Source organism: Oncorhynchus keta, chromosome 23 (assembly GCF_023373465.1).
Source record: "Oncorhynchus keta strain PuntledgeMale-10-30-2019 chromosome 23, Oket_V2, whole genome shotgun sequence".
Lineage (NCBI taxonomy): Eukaryota > Metazoa > Chordata > Actinopteri > Salmoniformes > Salmonidae > Oncorhynchus > Oncorhynchus keta.
This window is the reverse complement of record NC_068443.1, coordinates 13,333,567-13,350,693: the sequence shown is the minus strand read 5'-3', so window position 1 is coordinate 13,350,693 and position 17,127 is coordinate 13,333,567. Positions and strand designations below refer to the sequence as shown.

General features: G+C 43.7%; 1 protein-coding gene across 2 annotated transcripts in view; it reads left to right on the top strand.

Moving 5' to 3' along the window:
* LOC118402492 (semaphorin-6B-like) overlaps nt 1-17,127 on the top strand; it is a 95,568-nt gene that overhangs the window by 36,042 nt on the left and 42,399 nt on the right. For both annotated transcript variants that reach the window (XM_052476445.1, XM_052476444.1), the window contains exons 2-5: nt 12,566-12,689; nt 15,386-15,497; nt 16,005-16,065; nt 16,247-16,309. In XM_052476445.1, coding sequence (XP_052332405.1) covers nt 12,566-12,689; nt 15,386-15,497; nt 16,005-16,065; nt 16,247-16,309 — 360 coding nt within the window. The remainder of the gene's footprint in view (nt 1-12,565; nt 12,690-15,385; nt 15,498-16,004; nt 16,066-16,246; nt 16,310-17,127) is intronic.

Sequence of the window (17,127 nt, the reverse complement as noted above, 5' to 3'; positions counted from 1 at the left end):
GAAACGTTGATTAATGTGCACTGTCCCTGTAAAAACAAAAATAAACTCAAACTCAAACTCAACTGGACCATTACTTTTAAATTCAATAAACTACTCTTTAAAATTGTTTCTTTCCACCGGGACCAAAAAAACAGTCCTAATTTATCTTCTTCATATTAAGAAGGTTAAGGACCCTCTTGAATACTCAAGATATAGGCCTAAAGCACTTTTGAACAGCGATTTTAAAATCTATTCCAAAGTCCTGGCAAAGAGATTGGAGAAGCATGTTCATGGTTTGGTCCATTTTGATCAGACAGATTTCATGAGAGGCAGACTTGCCTCCGATAATATCCAATGTCTTTTTGATATTATCGATTCAGCTCGGCGACCAAAGAATCATCCAAATCAAATCAAATGTAGCCCTTGTTACATAGCCCTTGTTACATCAGCTGATATATCAAAGTGCTGTACAGAAACCCAGCCTAAAACCCCAAACAGCAAGCAATGCAGGTGTAGAAGCACGGTGGCTAGGAAAAACTCCCTAGATAGGCCAAAACTTAGGAAGAAACCTAGAGAGGAGGGGTGGCCAGTCCTCTTCTGGCTTTGCCGGGTGGAGATTATAACAGAACATGGCCAAGATGTTCAAATGTTCACAAATGACCAGCATGGTTAAATAATAGTAATCACAGTGAACAGGTTAGGGTTCCATAGCGACAGGCAGAACAGTTGAAACTGGAGCAGCAGCATGGCCAGGTGGACTGGGGACAACAAGGAGTCATCATGCTTTGAGCTCCCAAGATGGCGTAGCAGTAAGTAGTCCTGTCGTGTCGTGTCCCTTGTATATATCGTTTTCTAAACCTAAGCTTCCAAATACTCTCCTGCAACCCGCCTCACCCAATGTAGCTATTTTTTTCCTAAAGTATTTATATTTACTTCGGAACCAGAACCCCTCAACTGAAGCTAGCCAGCTAACCACCAGCTATGCTAGCGGTCTTCAGCTAACCGGTCATCAGCTAACCTTTAGCTCGGAAAGCTCTCGCCAGTTCGAACAACGCAACGCTAACCAGAGCATAACGGACCTATTTATTTTTTATCCCCGGATTCCCACCGGATTCCCACCGCAAACGGAACATTTTTCAGCTGGATCTTCACAATTAGCTATCTAGCTAAACCGCAACCCCGGATGATTACTCCTGGCTAGCGTTTCCACCCACCGTAGCATACTCCTGGGCTACAATACCCGGGCCCACGACCGGTCTATCGATGTCACCGCATGAAGAGGAATAAACAGACTCACCCCATCGCAACGTCCCCCAAAGGCTAACTCTCTAGCCCTTGCTATCTCCTTGCTTGCTAATTCGGCCTGCTAACTGCTAGCTTGTTTAGCCCTGGTCCGCTAACTGCTACCTTATTTACCCCCGGCCTACCAACTGTTAGCTTGTTAGCACAGGCCTGCTAACCGTCTGCATCGCCGCGTCCCAAACACTCACTGGACCCATATTTACTTTCTATCTCCTTTCGATTTTTAATTTGTTTATACCTTCCGGAAACCTGCCTCACCCAATGTGATACGGAATCGCTATTATTTTTAATTTTTAGAACACACTCAAGAACCTCCAGAAGCTAACCAGCTAACTAGCTACAAGCTATTTTGTCATTGTTAGTTTTTTAACCTGGATAACACTCGCCAGTCCAGCTTCCCTGCCCCATCCACCGCTGCCCCCTGGACACTGATCACTTGGCTACATAGCTGATGCACGCTGGACTGTCCATTAATCACGGTACTCCATTCTGCTTGTTTGTTTTATCTGTCGGCCCCGTTGCCTAGTCAACGCCATTTTACCTGCTGTTGTTGTGCTAGCTGATTAGCTGTTGTTGTCTCACCTACTGTTTTAGCTAGCTTTCCCAATTCAACACCTGTGATTACTGTATGCCTCGCTGTATGTCTCTCTCAAATGTCAATATGCCTTGTATACTGTTGTTCAGGTTAGTTATCATTGTTTTAGTTCACAATGGAGTGCCTAGTTCCACTCTTCATACCCCTGATACATCCTTTGTCCCACCTCCCACACATGCGGTGACCTCACCCATTACAACCAGCATGTCCAGAGATACAACCTCTCTCATCATCACCCAGTGCCTGGGCTTACCTCCGCTGTACCCGCACCCCACCATACCCCTGTCTGCGCATTATGCCCTGAATATATTCTACCATGCCCAGAAACCTGCTCCTCTTATTCTCTGTCCCCAACGCTCCAGGCGACCAGTTTTGATAGCCTTTAGACGCACGCTCATACTACTCCTTCTCTGTTCCGCGGGTGATGTGGCGGTAAAGCCAGGCCCTGCTTGTCCCCAGGCACCCTCATTTGTTGACTTCTGTGATCGAAAAAGCCTTGGTTTCATGCATGTCAACATCAGAAGCCTCCTCCCTAAGTTTGTTTTACTCACTGCTTTAGCACACTCTGCTAACCCTGATGTCCTTGCCGTGTCTGAATCCTGGCTCAGGAAGGCCACCAAAAATTCAGAGATTTCCATACCCAACTATAACATCTTCCGTCAAGATAGAACTGCCAAAGGGGAGGAGTTGCAGTCTACTGCAGAGATAGCCTGCAAAGTAATGTCATACTTTCCAGGTCCATACCCAAATAGTTCGAACTACTAATTTTGAAAATTACTCTCTCCAGAAATAAGTCTCTCACTGTTGCCGCCTGCTATCGACCCCCCTCAGCTCCCAGCTGTGCCCTGGACACCATTTGTGAATTGATCGCCCCCCATCTAGCTTCAGAGTTTGTTCTGTTAGGTGACCTAAACTGGGATATGCTTAACACCCCGGCAGTCCTACAATCTAAGCTAGATGCCCTCAATCTCACACAAATCATCAAGGAACCCACCAGGTACAACCCTAACTCTGTAAACAAGGGCACCCTCATAGACGTCATCCTGACCAACTGGCCCTCCAAATACACCTCTGCTCTCTTCAACCAGGATCTCAGCGATCACTGCCTCATTGCCTGTATCCGCTACGGAGCCGCAGTCAAACGACCACCCCTCATCACTGTCAAACGCTCCCTAAAACGCTTCTGTGAGCAGGCCTTTCTAATCGACCTGGCCCGGGTATCCTGGAAGGACATTGACCTCATCCCATCAGTTGAGGATGCCTGGTCATTCTTTAAAAGTAACTTCCTCACCATTTTAGATAAGCATGCTCCGTTCAAAAAATGCAGAACTAAGAACAGATACAGCCCTTGGTTCACTCCAGACCTGACTGCCCTCGACCAGCACAAAAACATCCTGTGGCAGACTGCAATAGCATCGAATAGTCCACGCGATATGCAACTGTTCAGGGAAGTCAGGAACCAATACACGCAGTCAGTCAGGAAAGCTAAGGCCAGCTTCTTCAGGCAGAAGTTTGCATCCTGTAGCTCCAACTCCAAAAGGTTCTGGGACACTGTGAAGTCCATGGAGAACAAGAGCACCTCCTCCCAGCTGCCCACTGCACTGAGGCTAGGTAACACAGTCACCACCGATAAATCCATGATTATCGAAAACTTCAACAAGCATTTCTCAACGGCTGGCCATGCCTTCCGCCTGGCTACTCCAACCTCGGCCAACAGCCCCCCACCCGCAGCTCCTCGCCCAAGCCTCTCCAGGTTCTCCTTTACCCAAATCCAAATAACAGATGTTCTGAAAGAGCTGCAAAACCTGGACCCGTATAAATCAGCTGGGCTTGACAATCTGGACCCTCTATTTCTGAAACTATCCGCCGCCATTGTCGCAACCCCTATTACCAGCCTGTTCAACCTCTCTTTCATATCGTCTGAGGTCCCCAAGGATTGGAAAGCTGCCGCAGTCATCCCCCTCTTCAAAGGGGGAGACACCCTGGACCCAAACTGTTACAGACCTATATCCATCCTGCCCTGCCTATCTAAGGTCTTCGAAAGCCAAGTCAACAAACAGGTCACTGACCATCTCGAATCCCACCGTACCTTCTCCGCTGTGCAATCTGGTTTCCGAGTCACGGGTGCACCTCAGCCACACTCAAGGTACTAAATGATATCATAACCGCCATCGATAAAAGACAGTACTGTGCAGCCGTCTTCATCGACCTTGCCAAGGCTTTCGACTCTGTCAATCACCATATTCTTATCGGCAGACTCAGTAGCCTCGGTTTTTCGGATGACTGCCTTGCCTGGTTCACCAATTACTTTGCAGACAGAGTTCAGTATGTCAAATCGGAGGGCATGCTCTCCGGTCCTCTGGCAGTCTCTATGGGGGTGCCACAGGGTTCAATTCTCGGGCCGACTCTTTTCTCTGTATATATCAATGATGTTGCTCTTGCTGCAGGCGATTCCCTGATCCACCTCTACGCAGACGACACCATTCTATATACTTTCGGCCCGTCATTGGACACTGTGCTATCTAACCTCCAAACGAGCTTCAATGCCATACAACACTCCTTCCGTGGCCTCCAACTGCTCTTAAACGCTAGTAAAACCAAATGCATGCTTTTCAACCGATCGCTGCCTGCACCCACATGCCCGACTAGCATCACCACCCTGGATGGTTCCGACCTTGAATATGTGGACATCTATAAGTACCTAGGTGTCTGGCTAGACTGCAAACTCTCCTTCCAGACTCATATCAAACATCTCCAATCGAAAATCAAATCAAGAGTCGGCTTTCTATTCCGCAGCAAAGCCTCCTTCACTCACGCTGCCAAGCTTACCCTAGTAAAACTGACTATCCTACCGATCCTCGACTTCGGCGATGTCATCTACAAAATTTCTTCCAACACTCTACTCAGCAAACTGGATGCAGTTTATCACAGTGCCATCCGTTTTGTCACTAAAGCACCTTATACCACCCACCACTGCTACTTGTATGCTCTAGTCGGCTGGCCCTTGCTACAGATTCGTCGCCAGACCCACTGGCTCCAGGTCATCTACAAGTCCATGCTAGGTAAAGCTCCGCCTTATCTCAGTTCACTGGTCACGATGGCAACACCCATCCGTAGCACACGCTCCAGCAGGTGTATCTCACTGATCATCCCTAAAGCCAACACCTCATTTGGCCGCCTTTCGTTCCAGTACTCTGCTGCCTGTGACTGGAACGAATTGCAAAAATCGCTGAAGTTGGAGACTTTTATCTCCCTCACCAACTTCAAACATCAGCTATCTGAGCAGCTAACCGATCGCTGCAGCTGTACATAGTCTAGCCCACCCATTTTCACCTACCTCATCCCCATACTGTTTTTTTTCTGCTCTTTTGCACACCAATATCTCTACATGACCATCTGATCATTTATCACTCCAGTGTTAATCTGCAAAATTGTAATTATTCGCCTACCTCCTCATGCCTTTTGCACACATTGTATATAGACTCCCCTTTTTTTCTACTGTGTTATTGACTTGTTAATTGGTTACTCCATGTGTAACTCTGTGTTGTCCGTTCACACTGCTATGCTTTATCTTGGCCAGGTCGCATTTGCAAATGAGAACTTGTTCTCAACTAGCCTACCTGGGTAAATAAAGGTGAAATAAAAAAATAAAAAATGCCAGGTAGTCCTGAGCCATGGTCCTAGGTCCTCCGAGAGAGAGAAAGAAAGAAAGAGAGAAAGAGAGAATTAGAGAGAGCATTCTAAAATTCACAAAGGACACCAGATAAGACAGGAGAAATATTCCAGATGTAACAGACTGACCCTAGCCTCCGGGCACATAAACTACTTCAGCATAAATACTGGAGGCTGAGACAGGAGGGGTCAGGAGACACTGTGGCCCCGTCCGATGATACCCCCAGACAGAGCCAAACAGGCAGGATATAACCCCACCCACATTGCCAAAGCACAGCCCACACATCACTAGAGGGACATTTTCAACCACCAACTTACCATCCTGAGACAAGGCAGTGTATAGCCCACAAAGAGCTCCGCCACGGCACAACCCAAGGGGGGGGGGGGCGCCAACCCAGACAGGAAGAACACGTCAGTGACTCAACCCACTCAAGTGACACACCCCTCCTAGGGACGGCATGGAAGAGCACCAGTAAGCCAGTGACTCAGCCACTGTAATAAGGTTCGAGGCATAGAATCCCAGTGGAGAGAGGGGAACCAGCCAGGCAGAGACAGCAAGGGTGGTTCGTTGCTCCAGTGCCTCTCCGTTCAACTTCACACTCCTGGGCCAGACTACACTCAATCATAGGACCTACTGACGAGATGAGTCTTCAATAACCAAGTCTGCGTCTCTCACATGGGTAGGCAGACCATTCCATAAAAATGGATCTATGGGAGAAAGCCCTGCATCCAGCTGTTTGCTTAAACATTCTAGAGACAATTAGGAGGCCTGCATCTTGTGACCGCAGTGTACAAGTGTAGGTATGTTCGCAGGACCAAATCGGAAATATAGGTAGGAGCAAGCCCATATAATGCTTTGTATGTTAGCAATAAAACCTTGAAATCAGCCCTTGCCTTATCAGGAAGAATCTTTGTGCAGTGCTATCCCTTGATGCAGAACATTTTGACTGCTTATAATGGACATTTTGGGTTTGGCTCCTCTTTCATTCACATGATTCAAACTCTCTACAATGAGCCTTTTTCTCGAGTTCTCACTGGTAACGATCCTTTCCGCAGTTGAGGGTGCAAAGAGGCTCAAGACAAGGTTGTCCAATATCCCCAATTCTATTTGCCTTGTCTCTTGAGCCTCTTAGTCTGAGACTAAGTCCAAAGGTCTGTCCTATTAGTATTAAAGGTACTGTCCATTATATTTCCTTGTATACAGATGATGTTCTAAATTTCTTATCAAATATTTTTAACTCTATACCTAATGCTCCTAAATTATTTGAGGCTTTTGGTTTCTCTTTGGGATATAAGGTAAATTGGTCCAAGTCCATATTAATACCCCTAAATCCTGCAGCTGAGGAGTCTTCTCTCCTCACAACACTCACTCTCCAATCAAATCCAATGGGTTTCACCTAACTGGGGATCAAAATCCACCCAATATTCCACCTAATGTTAAAGACAATTGCTCATCTGCTATTGGGAAAGTTAAAGAGGACTTGGCCCATTGGTCTCCCTTACACATTACACTTACACAGGGTAGAATTTTCAGTGATTGAGATGAACATTCTTCTTTGCTTACATTGTTTTATATGCTTCCCATTTCCCCCCCCTTTTCAATATTTCAAAGAAATGTATACCTATACCTTGTATACCTTGCAAGAAAGACAAATGACCCAGAATACCCTGCAGTGCATTGACCCATTTGGTGGACTGGCTCTAAATCATTTTGAATTATATGACTTTTTATTCAATTTGAGATTTCTGAAAATCTGTTCACAACATTTTAGAGACATAAGCTTTTTGTTCATATGGAACATTTCTGATATATTTTCTTTCAGCTCATGAAATATATGGGATCAACACTTTACATGTTGCATTCATATGTTTGTTCAGTACACATACACACACAGAGAAAGTATTCAGACACCTTGACTTTTTGTTACATTACAGCCTTATTCTAAAATGGATAAAAATATTTTCCCCCTCATCAATCTACACACAATACCTCAATGACAAAGCAAAAACAGGTTTTTAGAAATGTTTGCAAAATGTATAAAAAATAAAAAGCAGACCCTTTAAGAATTCAGACCCTTTACTCAGTACTGTGTTGAAGCATCGTTGGCAGTGATTACAGCCTTTAGTCTTCTTGGGTATGGCGCTACAAGCTTGGCACACCTTGTATTTTGGGAGTTTCTCCCATTCTTCTCTGCAGATCCTCTTAATCTCTGTCAGGTTGGATGGGGAGAGTTGCTGCACAGATATTTTCAGGTCTCTCCAGAGATGTTAGATTGGGTTCAAATCCGGGCTCTAGCTGGGCCACTCAAGAACATTCAGAGACTTGTCCCGAAGTCACTCCTGCGTTGTCTTAGCTTTGTTCTTAGGGTCGTTGTCCTGTTGGAAGGTGAATCTTTGCCCCAGTCTAAGGTCCTGACCACTCTGGAGCAGGTTTTCACGTAGGGGGGAACGGTGGGAGGAAGACTAGTCAAGAGACTAGTCAGGATCAATGGATTACATGTTTTTTTCCCTCATCAATGTACACTCTGTACTTTGCTCCTTTCATCTTTCACTTGATCCTGACTAGTCTCTTGACTAGTCTTCCTCCCTACGTGACCCTTGGCATTCAGGCCAAAAAGTTCAATATTGGTTTCATCATTGTCCTTCTGGAAGGTTCTCCCATCTCCACAGATGAACTCTAGATCTCTGTCAGAGTGACCACTGGGTTCTTGGTCACCTCCCTGACCAAGGCCCTTCGCCCCTGAATGCTCAGATTGGATGGGCAGCCAGCTCTAGGAAGAATCTTAGTGGTTCCAAACTTCTTCCATTTAAGAATGATGGAGGCCACTGTGTTCTTGGGGACCTTCCATTCTGCAGAAATGTTTTGGTACCCTTTCCCAGATCTGAGCCTCGACACAATCCTGCCTCAGGGCTGTATGGACAATTCCTTCAACCTCATGGCTTGGTTTTGCTCTGACATATAGTGTCAACTGTGGGACCTTATAGAGACAGGTGTGTGCCTTTCCAAATCATGTCCAATCAATTGAATTTACCACAGGTGGACTCCAATCAAGTTGAAGAAACAGCTTAAGGATGATCAATGAAAACAGGATGTATCTGAGCTCAATTTCGAGTCTCATAGCAAAGGGTCTGAATACTCGTATAAATAATGTTCTGTTTTTTATTTGAAATTTGAAATAAATTTGCAAATTTCTAAAAATCTGTTATGGGGTATTTTGTGTACATTGATGAGGGAAAAAATGATTGAATCCATTTTAGAATAAGGCTTTAATGTAATAAAATGTGGAAAAAGTCAAGGTGTCAGGATAATTTCCAAATGCACTGTATAAAAATGTGTTTTTAAAGAAACAGTGCAATGAGCTGAAACGAGCCACCTACAGTTCCCAACATGGCAGCTTCTTGTCATTGTTGCTAGTTTTACTGACCGTTCAGGATCATAATAACGCACGCTTTCCAGCCACATCGATGTGCAGATCATTTTCGGGATGTTGTCAGCCAACCCGTTTATATGTCTCTTTTTCTTATCGTATCGCTCTATCCACACTTCCATCACCTTCTCATAAAAATTATTCAAGATATTTTCTACCCTCTCCTTTCCTCCACTCTTTTAATTTCCTTTGATCTCCTCTCCTCTCCTCTCCTCTTCTCTTCTCTCCTCTCCTTTCCTCCCCTGTCCTCTCCTCACATCCTCCCTCCATCTTCCTCCATCATCTCTCCTATAGTGCCTTCAAAAAGTATTACAGCCTGATTTCAAAATGTATGAAATATATTAAATATTTCACCAAACTACACACAATAGCCCATAATGACAAAGTAAAAACATATTTTTAGACAGATTTGCAAATATATTGAAAATTAAGTACAGAAATATCTCATTTACATACAGTACCAGTCAAACATTATATATATACAGTACCAGTCAAACATTATATATATACAGTACCAGTCAAACGTTATCTATATACAGTACCAGTCAAACGTTATATATATACAGTACCAGTCAAACATTATATATATATATACTCTACCAGTCAAACGTTATCTATATATATACAGTACCAGTCAAACGTTATCTATATACAGTACCAGTCAAACGTTATATATATATATATATACAGTACCAGTCAAACGTTATATATATATAAATATATATATATACAGTACCAGTCAAACGCTATATATATATATACAGTACCAGTCAAACGTTATATATATACAGTACCAGTCAAACGTTATATATATATATATATATATATACAGTACCAGTCAAACGTTATATATATACAGTACCAGTCAAACGTTATTTATATATATATATATATATATATATATATATATATATATATATATATATACAGTACCAGTCAAACGTTATATATATATATATATATATACAGTACCAGTCAAACGTTTGGAAACCCCTATTAGTTTTTCTTGATTTTTACTATTTTCTACATTGTAGAATAGTAGTGAAGACATCAAAACTATGAAATAACACATATGGAATCATGTAGTAACCACAAAAGTGTTAAACAAATCAAAATATAGCCACCCTTTGCCTTGATGACAGCTTTGCACACACTATTGTGTGTAGGCTAGTGAGAAAAAAAACTCAATTCAATCTATTTTAAATTCAGGCTGAAACACAACAAAATGTGGAAAAAGTCAAGGGGTGTGAATACTTTCGAAGGCTCTGTATATCCCTCAATTATTATCCCCAGACAAAGAGAAGTTGTTATTTTCATAGCACTGAATGCTTGGTACAGGCGTGAAACAGCAGTGGGTGAGACCTGTTGTAGAGTAAGTGGATCTGTAGCTTTGTGCAGGGCTGGGGTCATTACAGTTCATTACAGTTAGAGAAAAATCATTCATCAAATTAAATGGCTCTACTATTTTCCCCCGATAAAGTTTTTCGTAAAGAATTTCAATAAAATTATTGAATTGACTGAGTTGAAATGCCCCTGATACCTTAGAGTGTCAGCCAATCTCTCTCATTATTTATGTGTGGCAGTAAGTCAGCTCTTGTTTTATAAAGAGCAATCTGTTGATTGATGCATTGCTGGGTGGATGCCCACATTTCACTGTTTCACCTCTGCAGTGTGTGTGTGTGTGTGTGTGTGTGTGTGTGTGTGTGTGTGTGTGTGTGCCTGCGTGCGTGCGTGCGTGCGTGCATGCGTGCGAATACGTGTATGTGATAGAGACGGTGAAAGAGAAGTTTGTCTGGATAAGAGCCTCAACTGAATGACTAGTATTGTTGTGCATTACCAAGCATTGGGTTCTATAGAATACATTACCAAGCATTGGGTTCTATAGAACAGATTACAAAGCATTGGGTTCTATAGAGTACATTACCAAGCATTGGGTTCTATAGAGTACATTACCAAGCATTGGGTTCTATAGAATACATTACCAAGCATTGGGTTCTATAGAGTACATTACCAAGCATTGGGTTCTATAGAGTACATTACCAAGCATTGGGTTCTATAGAATACATTACCAAGCATTGGGTTCTATAGAACAGATTACAAAGCATTGGGTTCTATAGAGTACATTACCAAGCATTGGGTTCTATAGAGTACATTACCAAGCATTGGGTTCTATAGAATACATTACCAAGCATTGGGTTCTATAGAGTACATTACCAAGCATTGGGTTCTATAGAGTACATTACCAAGCATTGGGTTCTATAGAGTACATTACCAAGCATTGGGTTCTATAGAGTACATTACCAAGCATTGGGTTCTATAGAGTACATTACCAAGCATTGGGTTCTGTAGAGTACGTTACCAAGCATTGGGTTCTATAGAATACATTACCAAGCATTGGGTTCTATAGAACAGATTACAAAGCATTGGGTTCTATAGAACAGATTACAAAGCATTGAGCTCTATAGAGTACATTACCAAGCATTGGGTTCTATAGAGTACATTACCAAGCATTGGGTTCTATAGAATACATTACCAAGCATTGGGTTCTATAGAGTACATTACCAAACATTGGGTTCTATAGAGTACATTACCAAGCATTGGGTTATGTAGAGTACAATACCAAGCATTGGGTTCTATAGAATACATTACCAAGCATTGGGTTCTATAGAACAGATTACAAAGCATTGGGTTCTATAGAACATATTACAAAGCATTGGGCTCTATAGAGTACATTACCAAGCATTGGGTTCTATAGAGTACATTACCAAGCATTGGGTTCTATAGAATACATTACCAAGCATTGGGTTCTATAGAGTACATTACCAAGCATTGGGCTCTATAGAATACATTACCAAGCATTGGGCTCTATAGAGTACATTACCAAGCATTGGGCTCTATAGAGTACATTACCAAGCATTGGGCTTGATGGAGTACATTATCAAGCATATGGCTCTATAGAGTACACTAACTAGCATTGGACTCTATAGAGTACTTTACCAAGCATTGGGCTCTATAGAGTAGATTACCAAGCATTGGGCTCTATAGAGTACATTACCAAGCATTGGGCTCTATAGAGTACATGGAGATATTGTCCAACTTATCTGTGACTTCCCTCAGCTTGTCTGATGTTCTCCAGCTGCCTTCAGTCTTTCACTTTTTTGGGGGGTTTGCTATAGGGCCTAGCTTCTCTGTTGTATAGGATGTTATGGTGTATGGCACTGTGGGGTTCCCTCCATAGCAGTAGCCACTGCTCTCTATATAGGACTCTGGGGTGGTATATGGCTTAGGTCACCGTGTTCAGCTGGAAATGCTCAACAATGTGTAGCCATTCTAAACAATAGGGCACATTGCATTTCATTTGAAACAGCCTTCTCCCCAGTGTAAACTGCTCTGTGGACCATACTTTAGGTGCCAGGTCATTTGACCCTGCCTGAGTGCATGCGTACATGTGTGTGTGCCCGTGTATGCAACCTATTGCAATCAATATCTCTCTACACCACCTATATAATGTGCGGTGTGATTTGCAACTATAGGACTGGTCACTGATTATTCTCTCTTCTCTCTCTCCTCTCTTTCTTTCCCTTTCTAGTGCCCGTGCTGTGCTGCCATGACAACCATGGCCCCTCCCCTCACGTTTCTCCTCCTTCTCCTCCGATTGGCTCACAGTTCTTTCCCAGAGGAGCCCGGTCCGCTCAGCTACGCTCCCTTAGAGGGTATGTGTCCTTCTCATTGTATGTGTGTGTGTGTGTGTGTGTGTGTGTGTGTGTGTGTGTGTGTGTGTGTGTGTGTGTGTGTGTGTGTGTGTGTGTGTGTGTGTGTGTGTGTGTGTGTGTGTGTGTGTGTGTGTGTGTGTGTGTGTGTGTGTGTGTGTGTGTTTGCGCACGCTCGTGTACTGAGTATACAAAACATTAAGGACACCTGCTCTTTCTATGACAGACTGACCAGGTGAATCCAGGAGGATTTTTGACAATTGAGACATAGATTGTGCGTGTGTGACATTCAGAGGGTGAATGGGCAAGACAACAAATGTAAGGGCCTTTGAACGGGGTACGGTGGTAGGTGCCAGGCGCACCGGTTTGTGTCAAGAACTGCAACGCTTCTGGATTTTTCACGCTCAACAGTTTTCATGTGTCTCAAGAATGGTCCACCACCCAAAGGACATCCAGCCAACTTGACACAACCGTGGGAAGCATTGGAGTCAACATGGTCCAGCTTCCTCGTGGAATGCTTTCGAAACGTTGTTCAGTCATGCCTTGATGAATTGAGGCTGTTCTGAGGGCAAAAGGAGGGCTGTAACCATAGCTGCGGGAAGTAGGGGGGCTGAGGGTGCTGCAGGACCCTCTGAAAAATATCGGAATCAAAAAATATATACATTTTTTTCTCACAAAGTGGTGCACTGGGCCTTTACTAGTATTAGCAAACCAATGTAGATGTCTGTAGTGCGGGCCAAAACTATTTCTCATCATCTCCGCTTTAGCAAGAAAGTTACTTGTATAATGAAGAACAGTATCTTGCAGGATTCAATAGTTGGAATTGTAAGACTTGTTGCCCTGTCCCTTTCTCTGTGATTCTGACATTCTAATGGAATCCAGAAAGAACAAAACTCTGTTCTCAAACATTTACATCAAAAGGTGCAAATTTATGGGCAAAAACATAAAACATCCACATCAAATTAAATAGTTTTCTTGATCAAATAATATGGAAGACAACCACTTTTTGTGCAGTATTAATTTACCATCCTTACAAACCACTTAATGTAAATGTATATTACTGTATTGTACATAGACGGGTCATCTTGGTTTGTACCTGTAGACGTTGTACCTGTAGACTCCATAACCATGAAGATACAGTAATTGAGTACATCAAGTGGTTTGTGATAATATCAGACCGATATAGACGTCTTCAGCACAGTCATTATTTTTTGCTCATCCCCCCCCCCATAAAAAACACAGCACCACCACCACCAAACTACTTCCTGTGGCTAAGGATGAAACTCAATATTAGGAAGGTGTTCTTAATTTTTCAGTATACTCAGTGTGTGTGTATGTGTTTCTTTGGCCCGTATGCGTTTTTGTATGTATGGTATCTGTGCTGAATGACCCTTGGTGGATCTCAGTATTCCATCAGGCCAGAAAGGTCAGGGGTCACAGTCTTGGTCTGGAGCTGTTTTCACACGAAACAACCGTGTCACAGAGATTGCAGAAGCACTGGGAAATGTGTTTTTCCTTGAGTGTGTGAACAAAATATATAATGCTCTCCTCTCCTTCGATTTAATATTATGGAGCTGCTATCTGAGGTCATTGCTTTGTTGCTGTTTTACTGCATATCTGATTGAGCATCAACCTAGTTCAAGAGGAGGGGGGTGTGAGAGGTGGAGAGAGAGAGGCATGGGAGGACAGAGAGAAAAAGAGAGCAATCGAAGGAGGGAGGAGGTAGATAGTCAGAGAGGTGGAGATGGAAATAGAGAGTGGTGGAGATAGAGAGAGAGATTGAATAGAAGCAGAGGAGAGAGAGAGGGCAGAGCGTTTGGAGATACGTAGATGGATGGATGTCTATTATGTCGCTCCCTGCAGTCAAGGACAATGAGACAGTGGTTCCACTCAAATCTCCTGAAGAGGAGTCCGTATGGAGATGTCACTATGTCCTCTCCACCCTACCTGCAGTGTGTCCTGCCTGTCCTTCCATACTGTATGTGTCTGATCTATCCTCTCCTCTCCTCCTGCAGTGTGTCCTGCCTGTCCTTCCATACTGTATGTGTCTGATCTATCCTCTCCTCTCCTCCTGCAGTGTGTCCTGCCTGTCCTTCCATACTGTATGTGTCTGATCTATCCTCTCCTCTCCTCCTGCAGTGTGTCCTGCCTGTCCTTCCATACTGTATGTGTCTGATCTATCCTCTCCTCTCCTCCTGCAGTGTGTCTTGCCTGTCCTTCCATACTGTATGTGTCTGATCTATCATCTCCTCTCCTCCTGCAGTGTGTCCTGCCTGTCCTTCCATACTGTATGTGTCTGATCTATCCTCTCCTCTCCTCCTGCAGTGTGTCCTGCCTGTCCTTCCATACTGTATGTGTCTGATCTATCCTCTCCTCTCCTCCTGCAGTGTGTCCTACCTGTCCTTCCATACTGTATGTGTCTGATCTATCCTCTCCTCTCCTCCTGCAGTGTGTCCTGCCTGTCCTTCCATACTGTATGTGTCTGATCTATCCCCTCTTCCCCTCCTGTATCACTATCATTGTCTGTCTCCATCTTTCTGCCATCACTCTGTTTCTCCCTTCTCCGCCTTTCTCACTTTTCACTCTTCCCCTCCTAGCTTTTTTCCCTCCATCCTTCCTGTCTTTCTCTCTCCATCCCCTGTAATGTAATGATAGAGTATAAACAACCCTTTCTTTCGCTCTCTCATCCTTCTTCTCAGTGGTGAGGAGGTACCCTGTGTTTGTTGGTAGAGCTCATCATTCCTCTCAGAGACAGGAGCTGCACATTCAGACAGTGCTCCAGGTCAACCGCACTCTCTACATAGGAGCCAGGTAATAATCAGACACTGCCTGTACCCTACCTTACACACTGTACATAGTACCGTACCTTACACACTGTACCCTACCTTACACACAGTACACAGCACCCTACCTTACACACTGTACACAGTACCCTACCTTACACACTGTACACAGTACCCTACCTTACACACTGTACATAGTACCCTACCGCACACACAGTACACAGTAGCCTACCTTACACACTGTACATAGTACCCTACCGCACACACAGTACACAGTACCCTACCTTACACACTGTACATAGTACCCTACCGCACACACAGTACACAGTACCCTACCTTACACACTGTACACAGTACCCTACCTTACACACTGTACCCTACCTTACACACAGTACACAGCACCATACCTTACACACAGTACACAGTACCCTACCACAGACACTGTACACAGTATATAGTTGTTTCATGATCAAATACACTGTAAAATACTGAAAACGTCTTTGTTTTTCTCCTGTTGTCTGTGTTTGTAAAACAGAGATGATCTATACAGAGTGGAGCTGGACAATATGTCAGGGGATGAAATGTTCTACAGCAAGGTGAGACAGACAGACAGACAGACAGACAGACAGACAGACAGACAGACAGACAGACAGACAGACAGACAGACAGACAGACACTAAGTGTATGACCTCGCTGATGTAACAAACACCTCTGATTAAATCAGATCCCAGTATGATTGTAACCCTCTGGTCATGTCATGTTGTGATCCTCTGCTAGAAGCGAACGTGGGAATCCAATAAGAATGACATTCGAGTCTGCAGAATGAAGGGCAAACATGAGGTTAGTTCCCATTTCTAGCCCAGAGGGCAGCGTTTGTCAGTGGTTACTCACAGAAAAAACTTTAGACTAGTGTGTTGTTGGGGGTGCTGTGGGGTTATCGATTCTAGTAATCCCAATGACATGTTGTCCTGCAGTGAGAATGTGATACCTGCAACTGATCTGAGTGATGAGTAATATGGGGTGATACGATCAGGGAATAATGGAGGCCTAAGAGATAAAGGAGAGAGGGAGGATCGAGAGAGAAATATTTTACTTTTATCTGTCTTATTGGCAGAGAGGGGAGAAAGAAAGAGTGAGGGGGAAGAGAAGAAGTGGGGGAGGAGGAGAGAGAAAATCGAGGAAGGAGAAAAGACAGCGAGAGAGGGAGAGAGAGAGATAATGAGATGGCAGTGTCACACAGCCCTGGGGTAGACCATGGAAATCCGGATGGAAGGGAGGGAGATAGGGAGAGAGGGGGAGGGATAGAGAGGGAGAGAAAGGGAGAGAGCGATCAGTGGAGTAAGCACTTGAGATATATAAATAGAGGTAGAAGACCAAACAGTCACAGATAAAAGGAGAGATAGAGAGACAGATTGAAGGTAAAGAGGAAGAGCGTGGGAAAGAGAAAGAGTTGTGTGACATTAAAGTTGACAGATGAAAGGGAAAGAAACAAAAAGTGCAAGTAACAACATCAAAGGTTTTTGACATCAAAAGTGGAGAAAGACAAAGACAGACAGAGAGTTTTGAGTTTTTATAAAAACCTTTATTTTATACTTAATAATGAACACAAATAATGGCACACTGTGCCTTTTCAGAAATTAAGCAATAAATGTGTCATT